At 47.1% G+C, this 24,253-nt stretch overlaps 2 protein-coding genes across 3 annotated transcripts in view; one reads left to right on the plus strand and one right to left on the minus strand.

The window, feature by feature from the left end:
- The window catches only part of LOC310837236 (uncharacterized protein), a 501,393-nt gene that overhangs the window by 407,138 nt on the left and 70,002 nt on the right, over positions 1-24,253 (minus strand). The window lies entirely within an intron of this gene.
- LOC310837942 (uncharacterized protein) lies at positions 581-21,675 on the plus strand. 2 transcript variants are annotated; one of them, XM_083725199.1, is made up of 8 exons: positions 581-701; positions 5,811-5,918; positions 8,824-8,922; positions 10,681-10,812; positions 13,091-13,602; positions 16,742-16,810; positions 16,952-17,023; positions 19,724-21,675. In XM_083725199.1, the coding sequence occupies exons 2-6, from the start codon at positions 5,885-5,887 to the stop codon at positions 16,769-16,771; spliced, it is 807 nt and encodes a 268-aa protein (XP_083581325.1). In that variant the 5' UTR covers positions 581-701; positions 5,811-5,884; the 3' UTR covers positions 16,772-16,810; positions 16,952-17,023; positions 19,724-21,675. The 2 variants fall into 2 exon arrangements, with proteins under 2 accessions (XP_083581325.1, XP_083581324.1); XM_083725198.1 differs by lacking the exons at positions 16,742-16,810; positions 16,952-17,023; positions 19,724-21,675 and having other exon boundaries at positions 13,091-13,821.

Raw genomic sequence — 24,253 nt, forward strand, 5'->3', positions numbered from 1 at the left:
AGACACCCCAACTTTTACACGGGAAGACACCCGAGGACACCAAAACCTGCATTCCTGTACCCGTGAAAATCTACGAAAGCATATATATATATATAAAAAATTCCTTCCAGTAGCACCTTAAAGACCAACTAAGTTAGTTCTTGGTATGAGCTTTCGTGTGCATGCACACTTCTTCAGATACACACTTCTTCGTGTGCATGCACACGAAAGCTCATACCTAGAACAACTTAGTTGGTCTTTAAGGTGCTACTGGAAGGAATTTTTTAATTTTGTTTTGACTATGGCAGACCAACACGGCTACCTATCTGTAACTCATATATATATATATTTGTCCTTCCCATTTGTAGTGTGCTCAGAAATCCTCACCCATCCACTGCCCAAAAAACCCCCCAACCCAAAGCCAGTAGACCCAGATCTCCCTCCTGGCACCGCATCCCCCCCCCCCCCCATCATTTGTGTCTCTCTCACTGTGTCTATCTGGAGGGTGGGGGCGGGTCCAGAGCAGGGGGTTACATAACCAGCGAGGCGGGGTGGACTAGAAGGGCGGCGTGGCGCCGCGTCACCGAGGACTCCTTCCTGTCCCGCCCACCTGGGAAATGCAAGGGGGGCCCATGTGAACCTCTTTGTGCTTCCCAGAGATTTGCGTCTGCGGCGATGCCGGACCGGGCTGTTCCTCTCGCCGGGGGAGCCCCGTCTTAAAGGTGCACCCTTGGGGGAGGGGGAGGGGCGCTGGGGAAGGAAGTGCAACCCCCCAAACCCCCACCCTCTCCCAGGGGGTCCCAGCAAGGGTGCCCCCCACCCCCCCAAATAATTGCAAGCAAATTATTTTGCTTCCCCGCCCCTCCCTTTCCACAGCAGCAAAAGAAAACTTTTGTGCTAATAGCTTGCAAATTCTTTTCCAGCAACACTCTGCTTCCCGCTCCTCCCTTCCTGGTGTTTGCAATCATATATATATATGATTTATATATATATATATTTGAAACTTCAAAGATCCGTTTGCAGGAGAGGTTGTTGATGGTTGGGATTCTGGCTGGAGGTTTATGGGGGAAGAGAGGGGGGGTCTCCTCCAGCTTTCCAGATTTTAATCCTTTAATCCCCCCGTGGGTCGCTGTTGTCAAATAAATTCTTTGTATTCTTCCCCTGGTTGGTTCTGTTTGCTTTTCCTGGCATTAGAGGGGGGGAACCCCAATCTTGCCACTTCCCCTCCCCTTTATTAAAAATAAATAAAATTCTATTAGCGTGTACCCTTTAACATCTTTTTTGCCATGAGGAAGTTCTTCAGGTGGGGCAAAATGGAGAAGAAGGCGGTGTACACACCAGGCAGTTAAAGCACATCACCCCCCCCCATAAGAAATTGTAGTTTGTTATGAGTGCCAGGAGTTGAAGGTTTGGGAGGGGTGAGCTACCGTCCGCAGGATTCTTTGTCGGGGAGAAGTGATGATGTGCTTTAAACATATGTTTTGTATGCAGCCTAAGTCATGTGGAAAAAACTTATTTCCCCTTCCTCTCTCCCTTCCATTTTCTTCTTGCTCTATTTTTTTGTACATTCGTGAGGGTATCAGGGCGGTTTTACGCAATCCCGATTTCAGTACGGTTTGTGCCTGAAAAAGTTTCAGGGCTTTGTTTACGATCGGTATGATTCTTGTAACATCCTGCTGAAATCTTGTAACTTTGCATACCACAGATGTTGGGGTGTGTGTGTTGTTGGTCCTGTTTTTGTTGGGCTATATGCATCATCCCTCAAGACAACAGTGATGAAATGCCATTAGGGAATTGTCACAGAACCACTAATAAAACGGACTGATGTGCAGACGGTCCAGTATGAAACTGCTTGTCTGTTTTTTCCATAAAATTTATACAGTAGTACCCCGGGTTACATACGCTTCAGGTTACATATGCTTCAGGTTACAGACTCCGCTAACCCAGAAATAGTGCTTCAGGTTAAGAACTTTGCTTCAGGATGAGAACAGAAATCGTGCTCCGGCGGCGCAGCGGCAGCAGGAGGCCCCATTAGCTAAAGTGGTGCTTCAGGTTAAGAACAGTTTCAGGTTAAGAAGGGACCTCTGGAATGAATTAAGTACTTAACCCGAGGTACCACTTTACACCTCTTGATTGCAAGAAAACCTCAAAGCGGTTTGCAAATTGGCCATTTATGTGCTGTTATTGCCTCAGTGACGGCGGGACGCGGGTGGCGCTGTGGGTAAAACCTCAGTGCCTAGGACTTGCCGATTGTCGGGTCGGCGGTTCAAATCCCCGTGGCGGGGTGAGCTCCCGTCTTTCGGTCCCAGCTCCTGCCCACCTAGCAGTTCAAAAGCACCCCCAAGTGCAAGTAGATAAATAGGTACCACTTTATAGCGGGAAGGTAAACAGCGTTTCCGTGTGCTGCTCTGGTGCTGGCTCGCCAGAGCAGCTTCATCACGCTGGCCACGTGACCCGGAAGTGTCTGCGGACAGCGCTGGCTCCCGGCCTCTTAAGTGAGATGAGCGCACAACCCTAGAGTCGGACACGACTGGCCCATACGGGCAGGGGTACCTTATTGCCTCAGTGACAGCTGTGCTGGTTTGCCAGTTCGATTCCGGGTCCGATTCAAGGACATAAGTGTCATCTAGTCCAACCCCCTGCAATGCAGGAATCTTTTGCCCAATGTGCTCGAACCCACGACCTTGAGATTGAGAGTCTCATGTTCTAAGTACTGAGCTATCCCAGCTTCCAGGTGTTTAAAACCCTGAGTGGCTCAGGCCCTGAACTCCCTGAAAGACTTCCGTAAAATAAATTCTCCTCCCAATGCAAATCTCTTTTCATGTGCTGCGTGAGCACCCAACGAATGCAGAACTCTTTGAAAGCTGCCTTAATAGAAATGACGGAGAATTTGAATCCTCAGATACAATCTTCCAAGGGCCCCTTTAGTACGGTAATTTCATTTGGATACCTAGCATAGGAGAAAGACCTGGAAATGGTAGCTCAATGGCAGCTAGAATGCTAATCTGTCAGTTAAAAGAATATGAAAAAATGGGTTTATATAAGTTAAAATTCAAGATTGTAATAATTTAAGAATAAAGATTTGGGTAGTATAAAGAGGGAAAGAAACTGCTGAGCTAATAAATCGAATTGGAATACAAAAAAGGGAGGTATGAGGAGGTCCGAGAAACAAGTAAATGAAAAATAATGTGATGGAAAGATTGATTGTTTTTAACATTTTTTATTTTGTATTTTGTATTTTTTCTTTTTTTCTTTTTTGTAATGCAAAAATCTTAATAAAAATTTTATATAAAAAAAAATAGAATGCTAATCTGTCAGAACTGGAGAAATCCCAAACTACATTCTGAAGATAATATATCAAAGAAGGGAAGTAATCTTTAATCACTTCATTATGTTTATAAAACTTAATAAATACGAGAAAAAGGAAAAAAACGGGAAAGATGAATAATGACATATTTGTGCAATATACCGTATTTTTTGCTTTTTAAGACTCACTGTTCCCCTCCTAAAAAGTAAGGGGAAATGTGTGTGCGTCTTATGGAGCGAATACCGGCTGCGCAGCTATCCCAGAAGCCAGAACAGCAAGAGGGATTGCTGCTTTCACTGCGCAGCAATCCCTCTTGCTGTTCTGGCTTCTGAGATTCAGAATATTTTTTTTCTTGTTTTCCTCCTCCAAAAACTAGGTGCATCTTGTGGTCTGGTGCGTCTTACAGAGCGAAAAATACGGTATTTAGTCATATTTAGACACTTTTTAAACATCAACATAAAAACCACAATATATATAATCAGAATAAAAACAACAACCCAATAACACCCCCCCTCAAAAAGAGCCACATTTTAAAAGGGCACAGGATGTATCTATAAACCTTAATAAAATGTATTTTAAAAAACTATAGACCTTAATAAAAGTTATTTTTAAAAATGAAATGTTTAGGAGGAATCTCAGAACCCAGATGGCGTGTTGGCTGAATTGAGATTTCCAATGACAGGAAGGTGATAGATCTTTCACGGCTTTCATGTTTTCTTCACTCCCATCTCCCATGACTAAGGAAGCCCAAATTGTGCAAAGATTATAAAATATCAGAATAAAATGTGCAAAGTGAGAGAGATGATGATGCCATTTGGCACAGTTTATAGAGAGCTTGCAGACCTCAGGACTTTCGTAGGTACAGCATTTGGATTGCCTTGATGCGGACTTGAATTTGAGGAAGGAGCGTAGCTCAGTGCTAGAGCATCTGTTTGGCGTGCAGAAGATCTCAAGTTCAGTCCCCAGTATCTCCAGGTGGTCCTGGGAATACCCTTGCCTGCAACCCGGGAGGGCCTCTGCCAGTCAGTGTAGACAATACTGAGCTATATGGACCAAAGGTATAAGTTCCTATTTGAACCGAACATCGTTTAAACCAGGAGGACTAGGATCTTACTTTTTATTTAAGAGAAGGCGCCGCAGCTCAGTGGTACAGTCTCTGCTTTGCATGCAGAAGGTCTGTGCAAGAGGGGAACGCTTAATTGCAAAGATGTGTGTGGCTCTGGGCTTTAAGCTCTGTTTATTTTGGATTGTCGCTAGTACGCACAAGCGTTTTCATTACCTTTGTGTAATCGCCCTGTAGGTCACAACGGTCCATCTCATAACACTCAGTGCAGGCAGCAGTGAGCCCCATGGACCAGTGGTCTGACGCTGCGTAAGCAGGGCTGGATTGCACAATAGGCAGAATCAGCACATGCCGAGGGCCCTGCAGGGAAAGAGATTTATTTGTAAAGAAGAAATCGACTTTAAAGAAAACACATCAAAGTTGTCATAACGGAAAAAACACCAGAATTTATTAGATATCCTTACATTTCATTCTCCACCCCAACCCCGGTGTTCGAAATTCCCCGGACGTGTTTTGCTCCTGGCGCGGGCCCAACTGGAGATTTCTGGGCGCCAAGTTGGTGAACACAGTTTAAAAGCTTCCATAGTTAATACCACCTCCATTTCCCTGTGTGTGTGTTTCTTCTTGCATATTGGGACAAGTGAACTGTTGTAAGAGCGAGTTGCAGTGTAGTTGAGAGAATGATGGCGTTGGAAGGGATTCTGAGGGACGTTCCGTTGGGGCAAACATAACCTAGATTAAAAGTGTGCCTAGCTTATATTTCTTTAGCTCCCAACACTGCTTCCCTCATTTTTCTCTTTTCAGTGCTTAGCCCCACCTAAACCAGGAGGCCTCCTACTAATGTAAACTGAAATAATGCGAGGAGATCAGATTCTGCCATGTGCTGCTATAAATCGATTTTGTTTTAAAATCATATTTTATGATTTAGTGTTGGTTTTATTTTGTATTGTATATGGGGCCCACCATAATCTTTCCCTTCCTCTCAGGGTTTTTAATGAAGCCCTTTGTACAAGGCAGGTTCTTGTGTTACGTAAGTTTGTGGGGTCCTCTGAACTTATCTGAACCATAGCTAAAACAAAAAAAATTTCCTTCCAGTAGCACCTTAAAGACCAACTAAGTCAGTTCTTGGTATGAGCTTTCGTGTGCATGCACACTTCTTCAGATACTTCTTCAGATACTTTGTTTTGACTATGGCAGACCAACACGGCTACCTATCTGTAACTGAACCATAGCTGTCAACTTTCCCCTTTTTTTAAAGGGAAATTCCCTTATTCCGAATAGGATTCCTCGCAAGAAAAGGGAAAAGTTGACAGCTATGATCTGAACATCAGTTTTCAAACTCTGCATGTGAAACTGCTCGGCTTACCACACCCGCTTTCCATTTCTGAGGGGAAAAGAGATGGTTTTCAGTCCCTGCCTGCAGCGTGGAAGGAAACGGGTTTTTTCTTCTTTTTCTTCCAGGGGCTGGTGGAAGAAACGGCAGCCGTGCATTTCACCGAGGAGAAGTGGGGCCTGCTGGATCTGAACCAGAGGTCATGCTGGAGATTCACGACTTGGTGACCTCTCTGGGTAAGGATCCCTTTCCCCTGTAGCCAGGATACTAAGGTCCTGCTGTGTCCTGCCTCACCGCCTTGCTAGTCCCAACATCCTGTTCACAGAATCATAGAATTGTAGGGTTGGAAGGGACCCATAGCTGTCAACTTTTCCCTTTTCTTGTGAGGAATCCTATTCGAAACAAGGGAATTTCCCTTAAAAAACGTCGACTATATGGGACTGGTCGAGATGACTGGCAGAATCCGCGACCAGGAAAAAGAGACGGTGGAAGAAGACTGGAAGAAATTTAAAGTATATCTTAAGAACTGTTGTACAATTCACGAGTGCTAAAATGTCAAGGGAAAGGAAAATATAGAATTACAGCTATAACTGATTAAGTATGAGGAGAAACTAAAATAAGAAGATGTTATTAATTGATTGGCATGAGGGGTTGTTGAAAAAAAAGTTTAAAACAGGGATGCAGAAAAGGGGAGGTAAGGGGAAGTCTGGGAAACAAGGTTTATGAAAAAGAGGTTTTGAAATTATACATGTTTTTGTTTGTCTTTTTGTGTGTGATGTTTTGTTTATAATCTGTGTTGGAAAATCAATAAAAAATTATTATAAAATAAAAAAATAAAAAAGGGAAACGTTGACAGCTATGAAGGGACCCCGGGGTCATCTAGTCCAACCCCCTGCAATGCAGGAATCTCAGCTAAGGCATCCATGGCAGATGGCCATCCAAACTCTGCTTAAAAACCTCCAAGGAAGGAGAGTCCACCACCTCCAAACAGAAGCCATTCCACTGTTGAAGAGCTCTCACTGTCAATAAGTTCTTCCTGAAGTTTAGTCAGAATCTCCTTCCTTGCAACTTGAAGCAGCTTGTTTGAATCCTACCCTGCGGAGCAGGAAAAAACAAGCTTGCTCCATGTGACAGCCCTTGAGATACTTAAAGATAGCTATCACATCGCCTCTCAGTCCCTTATTTTCCAGGCTTAAACATACCCAGCTTCCTTAACCTTCTCGGGCCTTCTCGGTAGTGGCTCCCGCCCTGTGGAACGCCCTCCCATCAAATGTCAAGGAAATAAACAACTATAGTGGTATCTCGGGTTAAGTATTTAATTTGTTCCGGAGGTCCGTTCTTAACCTGAGGTACCACTTTAGCTAATGGGGCCTACTTTTGCCACTGCGCCGCCGCTGTGCGATTTCTGTTCTCATCCTGAAGCAAAGTTCTTAACCCGAGGTACTATTTCTGGGTTAGTGGAGTCTGTAACCTGAAGCGTCTGTAACCTGAAGCGTATGTAACCCGAGGTACCATTGTACACTGGTACCTCGGGTTACAGACAATCCAGGTTGTGTGATTTCGGGTTGCGCACTGCGCCAAACCTGCAAGTACTGGAACGGGTTACTTCCGGGTTTCGGTGCTTGCGCACGCGCAGAAGCGACGAATTGCGACCCGTGCGTGCGCAGACGTGGCACTGCGGGTTGCGAACGTGCCTCCTGCACGGATCACGTTTGCAACCCGAAGTTCCACTGTATCTGACTTTTAGAAGGCATCTGAAAGCAGGCCTGTTTAGGGAAGTTTTTAATGTTTGATGTTTTATCCTGTTTTTAATATGCTGTTGGGAGCCGCCCAGAGTGGCTGGGGAAACCTTGTACAGTCATAAAAAGGTAAAGGGACCCCTGACCGTTAGGTCCAGTCGTGGCCGACTCTGGAGTTGTGGCGCTCATCTCGCTTTATTGGCCGAGGGAGCCGACGTACAGCTTCCGGGTCATGTGGCCAGCATGACTAAGCCGCTTCTGGCGAACCAGATCAGTGCACAGAAACGCCATTTACCTTTCCGCCGGAGCGGTACCTATTTATCTACTTGCACTTTGACGTGCTTTTGAACTGGTAGGTGGGCAGGAGCAGGGACTGAGCAACGGGAGCTCACCCCGATGCAGGGATTCGAACTGCTGACCTTCTGATCGGCAAGTCCTAGGCTCTGTGGTGTAACCCACAGCGCCACCCACGTCCCTCTGTACAGTCATACCTTGGGTTAAATATGCTTCAGTTTGAGCGTTCTCAGGTTATGCTCTGCGGCGACCCAGAAGTAACGGAATACATTACTTCCGGGTTTCACCACTCGCACATGCACAGACGCTCAAAATGACGTCATGCACAGACGCAGGTTACGTTCACTTCAGGATGTGAACGGGGCTTTGGAATGGATCCCGTTCGCATCCAGAGGTACCACTGTACGTCACTTCTACACTGGGTAATCTGAGCTTGTTGCTACTGTGCTCTCTGCTCTATCACTCTCAAAGCCTGTCTAGTCTTAGGCGAAGGGGGGTCAGGAATGCTTTCCAAGGACACTGAATCTGCCAGCCGTCTCTCCTGTGTTTCCTCTTCTAGCTGCTCCTTACCCAGTATTTCCCAGCTTTTCCCCTCTGGACTATGCCCTTCTGCAAGGTAAAGGTAAAGGTACCCCTGCCCGTACGGGCCAGTCTTGACAGACTCTGGGGTTGTGCGCCCATCTCACTTAAGAGGCCAGGGGCCAGCGCTGTCCGGAGACACTTCCGGGTCACGTGGCCAGCGTGACAAGCTGCATCTGGCGAGCCAGAGCTGCACATGGAAACACCGTTTACCTTCCCGCTGGTAAGCGGTCCCTATTTATCTACTTGCACCCGGATGTGCTTTCGAACTGCTAGGTTGGCAGGCGCTGGGACCGAGCAGCGGGAGCGCACCCCGCCGCAGGGATTCGAACCGCCGACCTTTCAATCGGCAAGTCCTAGGCGCTGAGGCTTTAACCCACAGCGCCACCTGCGTCCCGCCCTTCTGCAAACCACTGGTCTAAATCAACACTGTCCTCCTGCCGTTGGGAAGGTTAAGGAAAAGGTGGGGGAGGGCTCCCACTATTCTTCCTCAGTCCAGACCCTGACATTACTGCATCTCTATTTCAAGATGGACATGTGAGCTCCAGAGCTGACCTCATCTCCTGGCTGGAAGAAGACAGAAAAGACCTCTTTGCCAAAGGCTCCATGGAAGAGATCAGATCCACAGGTGAGTGTGTGTGGTGTAGTGGTTAAGAGCGGTAGACTCGTAATCTGGGGAACCGGGTTCGCTTCCCCGCTCCTCCACATGCAGCTGCTGGGTGACCTTGGGCCAGTCACACTTCTCTGAAGTCTCTCAGCCCCACTCACCCCACAAAGTGTTTGTTATGGGGGAGGAAGGGAAAGGAGAATGTTGGCCGCTTTGAGACCCCTTAGGGTAGTGATAAAGCGGGATATCAAATCCAAACTACTCCTCCTCTTCTTCTTCTTCTTCTTCTTCTTCTTCTTCTTCTTCTTCTTCTTCTTCTTCTTCTTCTTATTCTCTGAGGCCATGCCAGCCCCTGACACTTAAATCAGCATCGTGCCACTTTAAGCCAACAAGAAATAATAACGACGGCAATAACATACTTGCTTCGTATTTCAACCCGAAATCTTTGGGCACCTTAACGGATCCCAGCAAAAGGACTCAATATAAGAAATACAGGGCGGGATTCAACTCACAAGCCCCGATAGTGGAAACTCATAACAGAGACTTTTGCTAGCAGAATGGGACGGTCTCCCTTCCCTCCCATGCCCGCCCCCGCGCCAATTGGCTCAATAAACACAATTAAATAATTATACGTAAAATGACTATTATTGCTAATTAATAGTCACAATTCCATATTCTGTGTCTGATAATTAAATATTTCTAGTAATGATACTCATAATTCCACATTTTACCTAACGTAAATAAACACTGGTAAACCGTGTTTGTAGGGACGTGGGTGGCGCTGTGGGTAAAACCTCAGTGCCTAGGACTTGCCGATCGCATGGTCGGCGGTTCGAATCCCCGTGGCGGGGTGAGCTCCCGTCGTTCGGTCCCAGCTCCTGCCCACCTAGCAGTTTGAAAGCACCCCTAAGTGCAAGTAGATAAATTGGTACCACTTTATAGCGGGAAGGTAAATGGCGTTCCGTGTGCTGCTCTGGTGCCGGTTCGCCGGAGCAGCTTCGTCACGCTGGCCACGGGACCCGGAAGTGTCTGTGGACAGCGCTGGCTCCCGGCCTCTAGAGTGAGATGAGTGCACAACCCTAGAGTCTGTCAAGACTGGCCCGTACGGGCAGGGCTACCTTTACCTTTACCTTAAACTGTTTGTATTTAGGTAAAAGAATCACAAAAACCAACTGGATACAAAACACGAAAATATATCAAAATTCCTAAAATGCAACATCGTTACAATACAGTGGTACCATGGGTTAAGAACTTAATTTGTTCTGGAGATACGTTCTTAACCTGAAACTGTTCTTAACCTGAAGCACCACTTTAGCTAATGGGGCCTCCCATGCCACCGGAGCACGATTTTTGTTCTCATCCTGAAGCAAAGTTCTTAACCTGAAGCACTATTTCTGGGTTAGTGGAGTCTGTAACCTGAAGCGTCTGTAACCTGAGGTACCACTGTATAGCATTTTTATTTATTTTGCAAATACTAAATCTAAAAATAAGGTATTTAAAATATATTTGCTTACATATTGTGTGTGTGTTATTTATATTAATATTTTACATTAATGTAAAAAATGTGACTTTTCCCTTTAAGAGCTTTGGTGGAAGCAGAAGACTGCTGTCTGCCAGTAGGGATTTGTGGTTATTTGATGCTGCTTTTGTCAATCCAGCAAGTAGTTACATTTTTTTACCTGTTTGTCAATATTTCTGCCATTCTGGAAATAGAACTTGAATTTTCAGATATTTCTCTCTCTCTTCTTTCTCTCCCTGCCTCCATATCTGGTTCCAAAGGTGCCAGATCTCTGAAGAAGATCAAGGTGGAAAGCTTTCCGGACGAAGCTCCCGTGATCAAGGAAGAGTATGAGGCTCTTCCAGAAAGTTGCCAGGAGAATATTTCTTTCCCCAGTGAGGCCGGTGAGGAAGGTGAGTCCCAGTTGCCGCCACAACACTGGGGTGGACCGGATAGTAGTAGTAATAATAATAATAATAATAATTTATTTATTATTTATACCCTGCTCATCTGGCTGAGTTTTCCCAGCCACTCTGGGCAGCTCCCAATCAAGTGTTAAAAACAATACAGCATTAAATAGTAAAAACTTCCCTAAACAGGATAGGAGCATTCAAGCAAGTACATTCAGCATAAGGATGGAGTTATGGAGGCACACAGGAATTACTGTATTTTTCGTCCCATAGGACGCACCTAGTTTTTGGGGGGGGAAGTAAAGGAAAAAAATGTTTCCTTTATTTTCCCCCCAAAGGCAGGTCGGGGAAACCGAACCAGGTCGAGGAACAGCAGGATGGCGGCGCTGCGCCTCCCTGCTGTCCCCCGAGCTTGTGGGGCTGGCCGATGTCTGCCTGGCACGAGGGGCGCTCTGCTTCAGGGTGCCTTGCGCGCCGGGTGGGAGGCTGCTCCCCACGCTGCGGATGTGTTTCCAAAGTGCCGGGCGCTCTGCTTTCAGGGCCCCTGACGCTCTGGGAAGCAGGCTACTATCCGCAGCCTAGACATCCCTGCGGGAACTCTCGCAGGGCTGCCTAGGCTGCGGATGTCTTCCTGAAGCCTGGAGAGCGAGAGGGGTCGGTGCGCACCAACCCCTCTCGCTCTCCACGCTTCAGCGAAAGCCTGCATTCGCCCCATAGGACGCACCCAGATTTCCCCTTCATTTTTGGAGGGGAAAAAGTGTGTCTTATAGGGCAAAAAATACGGTATGTCGAGCTCCTTCAGGATAAGGGTGGGATCTGGAAAACAAGCGAGGTCCCAACCAAAGAAAAGTGGCAACATAAGTGGATGGAATATGCGCAGCTTGCAGACTTAACATATAGAACAAGAAGAACATACATTTAGAGAAGATTGGGAAATGTTTATTAAATATAAACACTGAAAACACTGGCAGCATTAAGATAAATTCAACAGTGTAAATAAGTTTTGATGGATGTAATAATGGAAAATGACTGATACAGCTTTAGTAAAATATGCAGGGATATAATATAGGTAAAATGAACCATGGAAAGAGAAGAAGGGAAGTCACTAATATCTTAAAGATGCAAAAACGAGTACTTTAAATTTTAAAACAGAAAAATTAATTAAAAATTTACACACACACACACACACACACACAGATACACATAAAGGAATTAAGGCCAGCTTCTTCAGGATAAGGGTGGGATAGATAGACAGACAGACAGACAGACAGGAACATTTTGCCATGGTTAAATAAAGAAAAAAAGTGGAAAAGTACTTAAAATTGTAATACATTGCAAGATGGAGTAATGTTATTATTCCAATGAGTATTCAATTAATATCAAGTCACTAAAATTTTTCTGTTGTATGTCCACAAGCTCTGGTGTAAACGACCGCACTGCAGATTTGCGTAACACAATTTCCCTTCCTTCCTTCCTTGGTTTTTTCCTCTTTCTTTTCGGGGGGGGGGGGGATAATTTTTATTAGATTTCAATTACAAAAATTGAGTAAAAGCCTCATTATAACAATGCCAAATTATAATACCATTAATAATGCCAATCGTTCAAAAGCCAAATTATACAATTAAAATGGGCCCCCGCGTGCTAGAATGGATGGTTCAATGATTTACTTTATTTCCGCGTTCCAAAATAAGAAAATCACAAATTTTCTTAACCCTCGTCAGAATAACACATCATTATACTGCAACTGCCATTTTAACGACTTTCACTCGCATTAGCACATCAAATGATTTACAGACCTACAGCTGAAGCATTCAAACTCTCTCTTTGTTCCTCTTGCGTGTGGTAATTATTCTGTCCGTGATGTTTCTTGTCCTCGTAATATACAGTGGTTCCTCGGGTTACATACGCTTCAGGTTACATACGCTTCAGGTTACAGACTCCGCTAACCCAGAAATATTACCTCGGGTTAAGAACTTTGCTTCAGGATGAGAACAGAAATCGTGCTCTGGTGGCACGGCAGCAGCAGGAGGCCCCATTAACTAAAGTGGTGCTTCAGGTTAAGAACAGTTTCAGGTTAAGAACAGACCTCCAGAACGAATTAAATACTTAACCCGAGGTACCACTGTATTATGTCTAGGAGGTGAATTTTATTGTTTCGGTTACAGACCAGTTCCACATACAATATCGAGGAAGTCATAAAACACGATAGGGATACATTTGAATTTGCAATTCATTGTAATATATTCTGTCTATCTTCTCCCTTCCTTCCTTGTAACCCAAGCGCACCTGCTTAGCCGCGCCTCCGACCCCGGTTTCCCCGAAGGCATGTCCCTCTCGAGCAGCGGCAGGAAAGGGCGAGGCGTCTCCTGGAGGCACCAGGAAATCTTGGACCTCTTGGACATTTGGGGGGAGCCGAAGATCCAGGAGCAGCTGCGTGCCAGTCACCGCAACATCGAGGCCTTCGAGATCATCGCCCGCAAGATGGCCTGCCGCGGCCACCGGCGCAACGCCGTGGAGTGCCGCTCCAAGACCAAGTGCATGAGGCTGGAGTACCAGCGGGTCGTGAACCACAACTCCCGGACGGGGAAGCACACGGCCACCTGCCCCTACTACGCGAAGCTGCACAGCATCCTCCACAACGGGGACGCGGCCGTCCGGCCCAAGCGTATCCCCAGGAACATTAAGAAAAAGACAAGAGCCTCGGCGCCCCTCGCCAAGGAGGCTGCCGCTCCCGAGCGCACCGTGGAACTTTGTGCCCAGGATGCGCAAGCAGGAAGTGCAGAGGAGCACATAGTGAAGCAAGGTCTTGTACCTGATGGGCAGAATTCGTCTTATTAGGGACAAAGGAATGTGGGGAGCTGCCTTATACAGGGGTACCTTGGGTTAAGAGCTTACCGTATTTTTCGCTCCATAAGACGCACTTTTCCCCTCCTTAAAAGTATGGGGAAGTGTGTGTGCGTCTTATGGAGCAAATGGAGGCGGGAAAAGCCCCCAAAAGCCGCACACACACTCCAAGTGGCTCTTGGGGGCTTTTCCCCGAGGAGGGAGAAGGGACTGACTGGCTTTTAGAGGGGGAATGCACGGAAAAAATATTTTAAAAGGAAGCGCTGGGATGCATGCAGGCTGTGCTCAGCGCTCCCTTAAAAAATACTTTTTCCCTTGCATTCCCCCTGTAAAAACTAGGTGCGTCTTATGGTCAGGTGCGTCTTATGGAGCGAAAAATACGGTAATTCGTTCTGGAGGTCTGTTCTTAACCTGAAACTGTTCTTAACCTGAGGTACCACTTTAGCTAATGGGGCCTCCCGCTGCCACTGCGCGATTTCTGTTCTCATCCTGAAGCAAAGTTCTTAACCCGAGGTACTATTTCTGGGTTAGCAGAGTCTGTAACCTGAAGCCTCTGTAACCTGAAGCGTCTGTAACTTGAGGTACCACTGTACAGATCCTGCTGTCTGTGTATTATCCACACTGGCTGGCAGCAGCTCTCCACGGGTTCGGGCAGGGGACGATTCCCAGCCCTACCTGGAGAGGCCAGTGGGATTTGAACCCAGGACCTTCTGCATGCAAAGCAGATGCTCTCTCTCCGAGCTACAGCCCTCTGCCATTCTTATTGGGAGTCAGCAGGGGTCCTCCTTTCTGCAGTGGGGTGGGAACTTTGCGTGTTGCGGTGGCGGAACTGGTCGCCTTCCAACTATTGCTGTGCTCCCATGGCCTCTGGCCTTTGGCCGTGCTGGTTGGGCTGATGGGAGCAGAGGCAGTTTTAGGGTGGGGCGGCGGTGCTGTTGCCCTGCAGGGGGTGTCCAAACAAGGATGGAGAATGGAGCCCCAGTGGTGGCGTAGGTGCCAGGGTGGTGCTAAAATTTGAGAGGCCAAATTCCGCCACTTAATGGCAGCTGCAGGAACACAGCTTCCCCACAGGCATCCGCTTTGCATCTTAACAGTTTGCCTGATTTGTATGGGTCAGAATCCCATGGCATCTTCTCGGGGTCCCCTGGTTTGTACGCAGACGGTCTGGGCTCAGTCCCTTGCATTGTCAAAATTACCATATTTTTCGTCCTATAGGGCGCACCGGCCCATAGGACGCCCCTCGTTTTTTTGGGGGGGAAATGAATTAAAAAAATATATTCCCCCTCCCCAGCCGCGGCTGCCGCCCCAAGCCTTGTGCACACCTGCCTGAAGCACGGGGCACCCTCCGGAGGGCTCCGCGTGCTTCGGGCTGCAGGCTGCCGCCCCAAGCCTCGCGCGCCCGGCAGGACCTCCCGCCGGGCGCGCATCGCTTGCAGACACTCGCCGGGGCTGCAGGCTGCTGCCCCCAAGCCTTGTGAGCCCGCAGGAACTCCCGCCGGGCTTGCAAGGCTTGCGGATAGCTTCCTGAAGCCTGGAGAGCGAGAGGGGTCGGTGCGCACCGATGCCTCTCGCTCTCCAGGCTTCAGCGAAAGCCTGCATTCGCCCCATAGGACGCACACACGTTTCCCCTTCATTTTTGGAGGGGGAAAAGTGTGTCCTATGGGGCCAAAAATACGGAACCTGTAGGAACCTGTAGTCCACCCAGATATTGTTGGGCTACAACTCCCACCATCCCTCGCCAGGGAGGAGAGAACAGTAACTCTCACAGAGGCACACGGCTTTCTCCTCCAAGGGCTTTTCATTGCTCTGTATATGTCATGGACTGGATGGATGCTGAGGAATGGTGGGAGGAACCAGCTGGGGAACCTCAGGGGAAGAAGGCTCAGAGCTCAGGGAGTGGTGAGGGGTCAGAGGGAAAAGACTGGGAGGAGGTGTCAGAAGCCAAAGAGGTAACAAGGCTTAGTGAGTGGGGAGAGTCTGTGGCAGAGAGAAGCTCAGAATCAGGGGCAGAAGCTGAAGCAAGAGTAGAGGGAGACCAAGAGGCAGAGATGAGTCAGGCTGGGGAAGAGGCACAGGTGTCTCCTCATTGTGCTGTGACAAAGTCCCTTCCGCCTGATCTCCCAGAACCAGGAGAGGCATGAAAAGGGCGGAGGAGGTTGGCTTCATGCAGGCCCAGTCTCAGATTTGGAACAGGCCCTGGAGAGGAGGGGACTTAGGCAGCTGTGGGGATGCCTAGAGATGGGAAGGCCCAGAAAAAAACCTGGTTTCCCCCCAGTTTTTTCCAGGCCTCCCATCTCTAGGGAGGCCTTCAGTCTCTGCAACTGCCTCTTGGGGGCCAGACTTGCCCGAGATGAGTTGCTTTGCTCAAGAGCCAGTGTGGTGTAGTGGTTAGGAGCGGTAGACTAGTAATCTGGGGAACCGGGTTCATGTCTCCGCTCCTCCACATGCAGCTGCTGGGTGACCTTGGGCTAGTCACGCTTATTTGAAGTCTCTCAGCCCCATTCACCTCACAGAGTGTTTGTTGTGGGGAAGGAAGGGAAAGGAGAATGTGAGCCGCTTTGAGACTCCTTAGGGTAGCGATAAAGCAGGATATCAAATCCAAACTCTTCTCTTCTTCTTAGGCCTGACACGCCTGTGCTGATCCTGTTTTTTTTACTAATAAAGAGTTAACTGCACTTGCTCGGCGTGGTTTACTGCTGGCTCGCTCCTGTCAGTATGCTCTTCAGAATAAAACTTCTCACATGGTCTGAGTGAATCATGCCTCACATTTAGAGAAGAGTGTTTATTTATTCAGCTCCCAACAGCCCCAGCCAAGGATAGCTCAGCTGGCAGAGCATCAGACTCTTAATCTCAGGGTCTTGGGTTTGAGCCCCACGTCGGGCAAAAAGATTCCTGCATTGCAGGGGGTGGGACTAGATGACCCTCGGGGTCCCTTGCAGCTCTGTGATTCTGTGCAAAGAATGGCCAGCGGTTGCAGATAATGGGAGCTGCAATATCTTGAGAGCTACACTTCCCCAACCCTGTTTCTATATGCTTTAGCTGAATTTTACCCAATTTTCTTTTCTGAAAAATTATTATTTCTCCCTAGGAGATGGTCACAGCGAAGAAAAGGCCATAGAAGAAAGCATTGAGATGTGCATCGTTGGAGATCGCTCTGGTGAGTGCTGCTGGCATCAATAAATGTCAAGCGAGTAGTTGCTTAGGCTGCATCCACTTAGATGTGGTTGAGAGAGTGTCCGTCAGTTAATTCATTCCCCACCTGTCCACCCCCAAACAGACTGCCTTTCCCGTTTAATAGATGCAGCCTCCAGCGGAATAGGGGTGGAAATGGAAGCCGACCAGGCAGACACAGAGGTGGAGAAGGAACAAGGTATGGGTTTTACGATCATTGGTATCTTCTACACTCAATTATTGTGGGACTATACTTGGTGCCTGTTGTCTTTGTCCATGGAGTTTTCTTGGCAGGGATACTGGAGTGGCGTGCCGGTTCCTGCTCCAGGTGGATCACGTTTGGTCAAAACTCTCCACTATGACCTGTCCATCTTGGGTGGCCCTGCACGGCATAGCTTCTCTGAGTTATTCAAGCGCCTTCGCCACGGCGAGACAGTGATCCATGAAGGGGACCTTCTTAGGAGAAAAGCAATGACAAACCTAGACAGCATCTTAAAAAGCAGAGACACCACCTTGCCAACAAAGGTCCGTATAGTTAAAGCTATGGTTTTCCTAGTAGTCATGTATGGAAGTGAGAGCTGCACCATAAAGAAGGCTGATCACCGAAAGATTGATGCTTTTGAATTGTGGTGCTGGAGGAGACTCTTGAGTGTCCCATGGACTGCAAGAAGATCAAAGCTCTCCATTCTTAAGGAAATCAGCCCTGAGTGCTCACTGGAAGGTCAGATCCTGAAGCTGAGGCTCCAATACTTTGGCCACCTCATGAGAAGAGAAGACTCCCTGGAAAAGACCCTGATGTTGGGAAAGATGGAGGGCACAAGGAGAAGGGGACGACAGAGGACGAGATGGTTGGACAGTGAAGCTACCAGCTTGAGTTTGACCAAACTGCGGGAGGCAGTGGAAGACAGGAGGACCTGGCGTACTCTGGTCCAGGGGGTCACGAAGAGTCGGACACAACTAAACAACAACAACAATAATCCTTGGTGCAGAATGCTGCAGCTGGACTGTAGGTGGGAACAAGCTACAGTCAAACCTTGGTTGTTGAACATAATCCGTTCTGGAACACCGTTCAATTTCTGAAACGTTCGACAACCGAAAACTGAAAACAGAAGCCTCAATACAATAGGGAAACTCAAAATGGAAGCTGCGTAGCATGTTCGGCTTCCAAAAATCGTTCGACAACTGGGGCATTTACTTCCGGGTTTTGGGCGTTCGGAAGCTGAAAAGTATGATAACGGAGGCGTTGGGGAACCAAAGTTTTGCTGTACAACAAGTACCTAACTTGGGTGTTTCCAAAGCTGCTTTGTGCTATTGGGCTCAAGGATCTTGTATTAGTTTGTAAGGCTCTTAACAACTTTGATACAGGATACAACCAGGGCAGCCAAAATCTTCTGATGGAGCACTTTTGACGCCCCCCACATGCCTGAGGTTCAGCTGACCGAGCCTTTGGTGTGGAAAGCGCTTGCCTATGGAACTCCTTGCCAATAGTTCAGCAGGAACCACTCCTGCTTTTAGATGTCTTTTAGACAGCAGTTTTGTTTGGAACTTTCTCACACCCCAAACCAGCCAATTATTATGGTTTTTTTTGTTGTGCACCAATTTGTTTTAAATAGAGGCGTGTGCATGGTTTTGAAAGTGCAGTTTATAAATATTTAGGTGTGCAAAGTACTGGAAGACACAAGATCTACCCACCCGGGAAGAATGGCAGATGAAGGTGATGGACTACATGGAACTGGCGGAGATGACTGGCAGAATCCGAGACCAGGGAGAAGAGTCGGTGGAAGAAGATTGGAAGAAATTTAAAGCTTATTTACAGAAACATTGTAAAATTAAGGAATGTTAGGAGGAGGCTGGAATGAAGTTATGTGGCTTTAGCAGAAATGTTGTAAAGGACTAAGTAAAAATAGACTGTTAATGGATGAAAGGAGGGAAGGTAAAGTTACAATATATTAAGATAAATTATAGGATAAAAACTGGGAAAGATGGAAAGGATTTGCTGAAATAGCTAACCGAACTAGAATACAAAAAAGGAGGTGTGAGGAGGTCAAGGAAACAAGCAAATGAAAGATAAGTTATGGGAAGATTCGCTGTGTTTTTTTAATTGTTTCTATTTTTCTGTTTTCTGTTTTTTATAAAAAAAAATTCCTTATTGTGATGTGTTCCCGGTATTTCCTATGGAAAGGGATAGATAGTTTTTGTGTTTTTAAAATTATTTACACTTTTCAGATATATACATTTAACTGGTTTTACAATCATTTTAACATTTAAAAACTTGACTCCCTCCTCCCTCTTTCTGTGGCTCCTTAAATTTATTTTTATTATCTTCTGCATATCTAAATTCACTTAACTTACCCATTTATTTGTATTCTTTAAATATATACTCTTATGTAACTGCATTGGCCGATGTGACCCCCCCCCCCAAGCTAAACAACTTAGTTTCTTAATTTTGGGTTTTAAAAAATAGGGGTTTTCTTATACACAGAAAAATACAGTATTTGATTTGGATCTACACATTAAAAGGTTGAGAGGGATTGATAGTTAAGCCACTTTGCGAACTGTAGGTCTGGGAGGGAAATAAGGGGTTCCCGAGCAACTCTCAGCAGCCTAGCAAACGACAAGGTTTCAGATCCGTTGGAATTAATAGACGTGACTAACTTACACCCAAGTTGCCTCTTGCAGGAACAATTTCTAACATTTTACTAAGAAGTACTTATGTCTGTCCTGAACCTTCAATAGATGCGCCCAAATTCTGGTGCGACGAGAGGAGGAGCTTTCTTTCTCCATGCCTCGTATAATTTTTACACTCCTGGCCTTTAAAAGCCCCCGACTGTTACCACCTTTCCTCATATAGGCGAGTCTCTGCATCCCCTTAAGGCTCTCCTCTTTGTTGCCCTTCCAGACGCTGCCGTCCCGAACCGCCCGGCTCCTGCCCTGTCCCCTGACACTTGCATGGCGATCCTGCGGACCAAGAAGAAGCGAAAAGGCGAGAGCGACATGATCGAGCGGCTGATGAAGCACTCCTCCATGGAGAATGCCCGGCTCCTGTCCGCCATGGAGAAAGACAGCAAGGTTTTCTCGGAGTACGTGCAGCTCATGAAAGAGGAGGACGCGCAGATCAAGGAGGAGAGGAAAGCCTTTCTGAACTCCATTGACAATCTCGGCAACATCTTGCAGAGCCTCGTCTCCGGCCTGAATAAAATCGGAGAGGCCCTGCTCAGGCCTGACCAAAGCCCGGCCGCCGGGTTCGCAGACAGCTTCTCCTCTCTGAACTCGCCCTCAGGCTGCGTGTCGCCGGTGCTTTGCAACGGAGAAAGCACCCCTTCGCAGAGCACCCATTTCCCCGGCTCGCTGGAGAGGGCATCTCCGGAAACATCGAGCCCCGCCAAGGAATCGGTGTACATTCCAGACTGCCAAGGGTAGCTGTGCCTAAAAGGCCAGGTGTGGACGACCCTTTTCGAGCCTTCCTTGTGGCTTAACCTTCCCCAGCCCCTGGGGCCTGCATGCCAGAGGTGGGGGGAGCCGGTGCAAAAGGGGGCAGAGCCGACGCAGAAAAATAGTAACAGTGGGCCGACGTCACCTTTCACGCATATGCCCCCCCTTGATACAGAAACACAGGGAAATTATATCTGTCCCCCTGAGCTGGACTGCTTGTGGGTGGAGATCTCTTGAGCCACAATTTTCAGGATGCAATCTTTACCACAGAGCAATGAGGCTTGAGCTCATTGCAGAAACGAAGAGTCTTCCCCCGTTCCTCCAGCCTGAGCGTTTTTGTCAGGGTGTGGGTTGCGGAGTAGGGTTGGGATGTTAAAAAAACCCCTTCCAAATCTCCCAGTTGCAACCGACCTGCGGCGATGGATTCGCCGTGCATGGAGCCACTGGGAGGCGGGTTAATGGGACCGAGGATCAGACCGCTGGTCCCTCACCTCTGGCACAAACCGGCAAGCTACGCTGCTCCCCGCTTGCGGTTTACCCGAGGTTATCCAGTCGCGTTAGACATTTGGGGGAAGAGAGTTTGGCAAAATGTCCTCGCCGTCTCACATGGGAGTTGGCCGAGCCAATGTTGGGCAGCCTGATATTGCTTTCCGGCACCGAAACCAAAATGAATACGACCGAAGTGCGGGGAGATATAACCTTCCTCCTCAGCCCGATTGGCACCAGTCACCTGAGAGGGGCGAGGGGCTTTGTGTGGTGTGAGAGAGTGGGCGTTTGAGAGGGGGGCAGGTGGCCGCATGTGACGTTTTTCTGCGGCCCCCGGATGCCTAGCCAAGGCTGAATGCGGCCCTGCGGACAGTAACTGTTTGCCGCCCCTGTTCCAAGTGCATGTTCTTTACTGGGGTTTTTAATAGCCTAATGAGCGCAGCTGCATTCAAATGAAATAAGCCAGAGTGAAGGATTTCTTTTTGAAAAAAATAGATCTCTGTCTCTCTCTATATATATTATGCATTTTTCTAACAACTCTAATTTTAGCACACACCTGAACCCGTTTATATTCTGTGTTTTGTGCAACAAAAGCATAGGTTCCCTGATTTATAAATAAGAAGCACCTTTCTCTCTGCCCCTCTCCCCCGGTTGTTTTAAAGAAGATTTTTTAATAAAAGAAATGGTTCAATAAAAGAAATTACTCTTTTCGTCTGAACTGTCCTGCGTCTTATATTCACGGTTGGTATATCTTTTTACCTCAGCATTTTCCCTTCGTGGCACAATAGTTGCGCCTTCAAGTTCCTTAAATTATGATTGACGGAAGAGATACGGGTGTTAAGATTTCTTATCTGCCCCTTACCGTAAGGTCCCAGAATGGGTTGCAGTAACATATACAGTTACAAAAACGAATAAAAATGGCGTCAACAGTGAGACTGTTCCAAAATTATCCTCTGTAGTAGAGTGAGGAACTTTTCTCAGCCACGTAATCTCCCGGGCATCTTTTTGGGGAATGGGGAATATGCAAGTGGTGGGCAGGGGAAAAAGCAACAGCGTGAGGCACAATAAGTGTCAATTTCACCTTTGTACGGAAGGCTAGCTTCTCCACACACAAACAGTAGCTTCCCGCAAACAGCTCAGCAATCATGCAGTTTACGGATGCTCCGCCCCCCGATGTTTTACTTTAATTATTACTTTAGTAATTTTCGATGGCTTTTGACAGTTTTTTGATTAATAATTCTATTTTTGTTTTGTAAACCGTTTGAGGTTTTCACGATAATCGAGCATTCTGTACGTTTCATTAAATAAAATAATAAATAAATCCAAAACAGGACACAAGACCCACAATCCCTGCACAAATAATCCCTAGCTTGCATACATAAATAGTCTGCACGGATGTTATTAGCCTAGAGGTGGAAAGAAGACGAAGTCCCTACCAGAGAAGAATGGCAGATCAAGTTGACGGATTATGCCGAAATGGCCAGAATGTCCGGAAGAATCAGAAATCGGGAAGACCATAATTTTTAATACGAAATGAGGGAAATTTATGACTTATCTTAAAAACCATTGTAAACAGTTAAAATCATTTGTAGGGTTGGAATATCACTTGTAGCTTAATGATGAATATTGGAGACAATGGAGATGTAAAAGATTTGGGTTATTATAAAAGATGCAGGAGGAAATGATTAACAATAGGACCCACAAAGGGAAGGAGGGAAGTCCCAAGAGATTCCTTGGAATCTTGTTTTTATGTTGTACAATATGTGACAGTAAAATTTTAACTTGAAAAACCATTAAATGTAATTTTTAATCTTTGTTGGAAGCAGCCCAGAGTGGCTGGGGAAACACAGTCAGATGGATGGGGTACACATAATAAATTATTAGTAACCAAATAAATAATTTAATAATAATAATAATCCCTAGCTCGCAAAGGTGACAGAGGCTATCAGCTGTGTTATGAAAGGCGTCTCTTTCTACTCCTTACATTTTTATTGCAAGCTCATTTTTTGAGATAATTTTACAGGCTGAGACTCGTGGGTATCGAACAAAGCTGAATGTTGGAAGACTTGGGACCGGAGGGGGGGGGAGATGGGAGGGAGTCCTTCAGGCGGCAGACAGTTAAGACTGTGGAACTCCCACAGGAGGCAGTCATGGCCACCAACCTGGATGGCTGTAAATAATAATAATAATAATAATAATAATAATAATAATAATAATAAATTTATAACCCGCCCTCCCCAGCCAGAACCGGACTCAGGGCGGCTAACACCAATAAAATCACAGTAAAAAACAATGGGGGGGAACCCAATTTAAAATACAGGTTAAAATGCAATTTAAAATGCATCCTCCTTTTAATAGTAGGCCATAGATCAAAACCATAAGGGGAGAGAAACATAAGGGTCAGACTGAGTCCAAACCAAAGACCAGGCGGAACAGCTCTGTCTTGCAGGCCCTGCGGAAAGATGTCAAGTCCCGCAGGGCCCTAGTCTCTTGTGACAGAGCGTTCCACCAAGTCGGGGCCAGTACTGAAAAGGCCCTGGCTCTAGTTGAGACCAATCTAACCACCTTGCGACCTGGGACCTCCAAAATGCTGTCATTTGTGAACCTTAAGGTCCTCCGCGGGGCATACCAGGAGAGGCGGTCCCATAGGTACGTGAGTCCTAGGCCGCATAGGACTTTAAAAGGATTAGGATTAGTCCTGAATACCAATCGCTGGAAATTGCAGAAGGGGAGTGGGCTCTTGCGGACAAATCCCGCTTGTGGGTTTTGTTGGCCACTGTGGGAACAGGAAACTGGTCTAGATGGGCCATTGGACTGATCCTGCGGGCTCTTCCTACAATCTCAATATGGGGAAAAGCAGGTAGGAAATCTAGTCAACAACATTTAGGAGCATTGTATAGACTCTCCTGTTCTCCCAGGCTGAAAGAAACTGTTCCCTGAAATTATTAGCCATGAGGATATCTGGCTCTAAAGGTAAAGGTAAAGGGACCCCTGACCATTAGGTCCAGCTGTAGCTGACTCCGGAGTGGCGGCGCTCATCTCGCTTTATTGGCCGAGGGAGCCAGCGCACAGCTTCCAGGTCATGTGGCCAGCATGACTAAGCCGCTTCTGGCGAACCAGAGCAGCGCATGGAAACGCCGTTCACCTTCCCGCCAGAGCGGTACCTCTTTATCTACTTGCACTTTGATGTGCTTTCGAACTGCTAGGTTGGCAGGAGCACGGACCGAGCAACGGGAGCTCACCCCGTCGCGGGGATTCGAACTGCCAACCTCATCGGCAAGCCCTAGGCTCTGTGGTTTAGACCACAGCGTCACCCGTGTCCCTTTTAGCTCTACTTAGTGCTTATTATATATTTTTATTTGTGGTGTTGTGCTGGCCTGGCCTTCCGGTAGTGGGGTGGGGGTTTTACAGGGTGGGAGGGAGAGGCACAGAACTGCAAACATTGTACTAGATAATATTTATTTTAACAAGTTTACACGCTGCGACGCTTAAGATATCAACCTGTCTGAAC

This window comes from Podarcis gaigeae (assembly GCF_964106915.1).
Source record: "Podarcis gaigeae genome assembly, chromosome: 2".
NCBI lineage: Eukaryota > Metazoa > Chordata > Lepidosauria > Squamata > Lacertidae > Podarcis > Podarcis gaigeae.

Bases quoted from the DNA above. Each gene is read 5' to 3' on its own strand.
- LOC310837942 (XM_083725198.1), top strand. From the start codon at position 5,885: ATGCTGGAGATTCACGACTTGGTGACCTCTCTGG. The intron at 8,923-10,680 runs GTGAGTGTGTGT...CTGGTTCCAAAG, and splicing joins GGAAGAGATCAGATCCACAG to GTGCCAGATCTCTGAAGAAG. The intron at 10,813-13,090 runs GTGAGTCCCAGT...TTGTAACCCAAG, and splicing joins CAGTGAGGCCGGTGAGGAAG to CGCACCTGCTTAGCCGCGCC.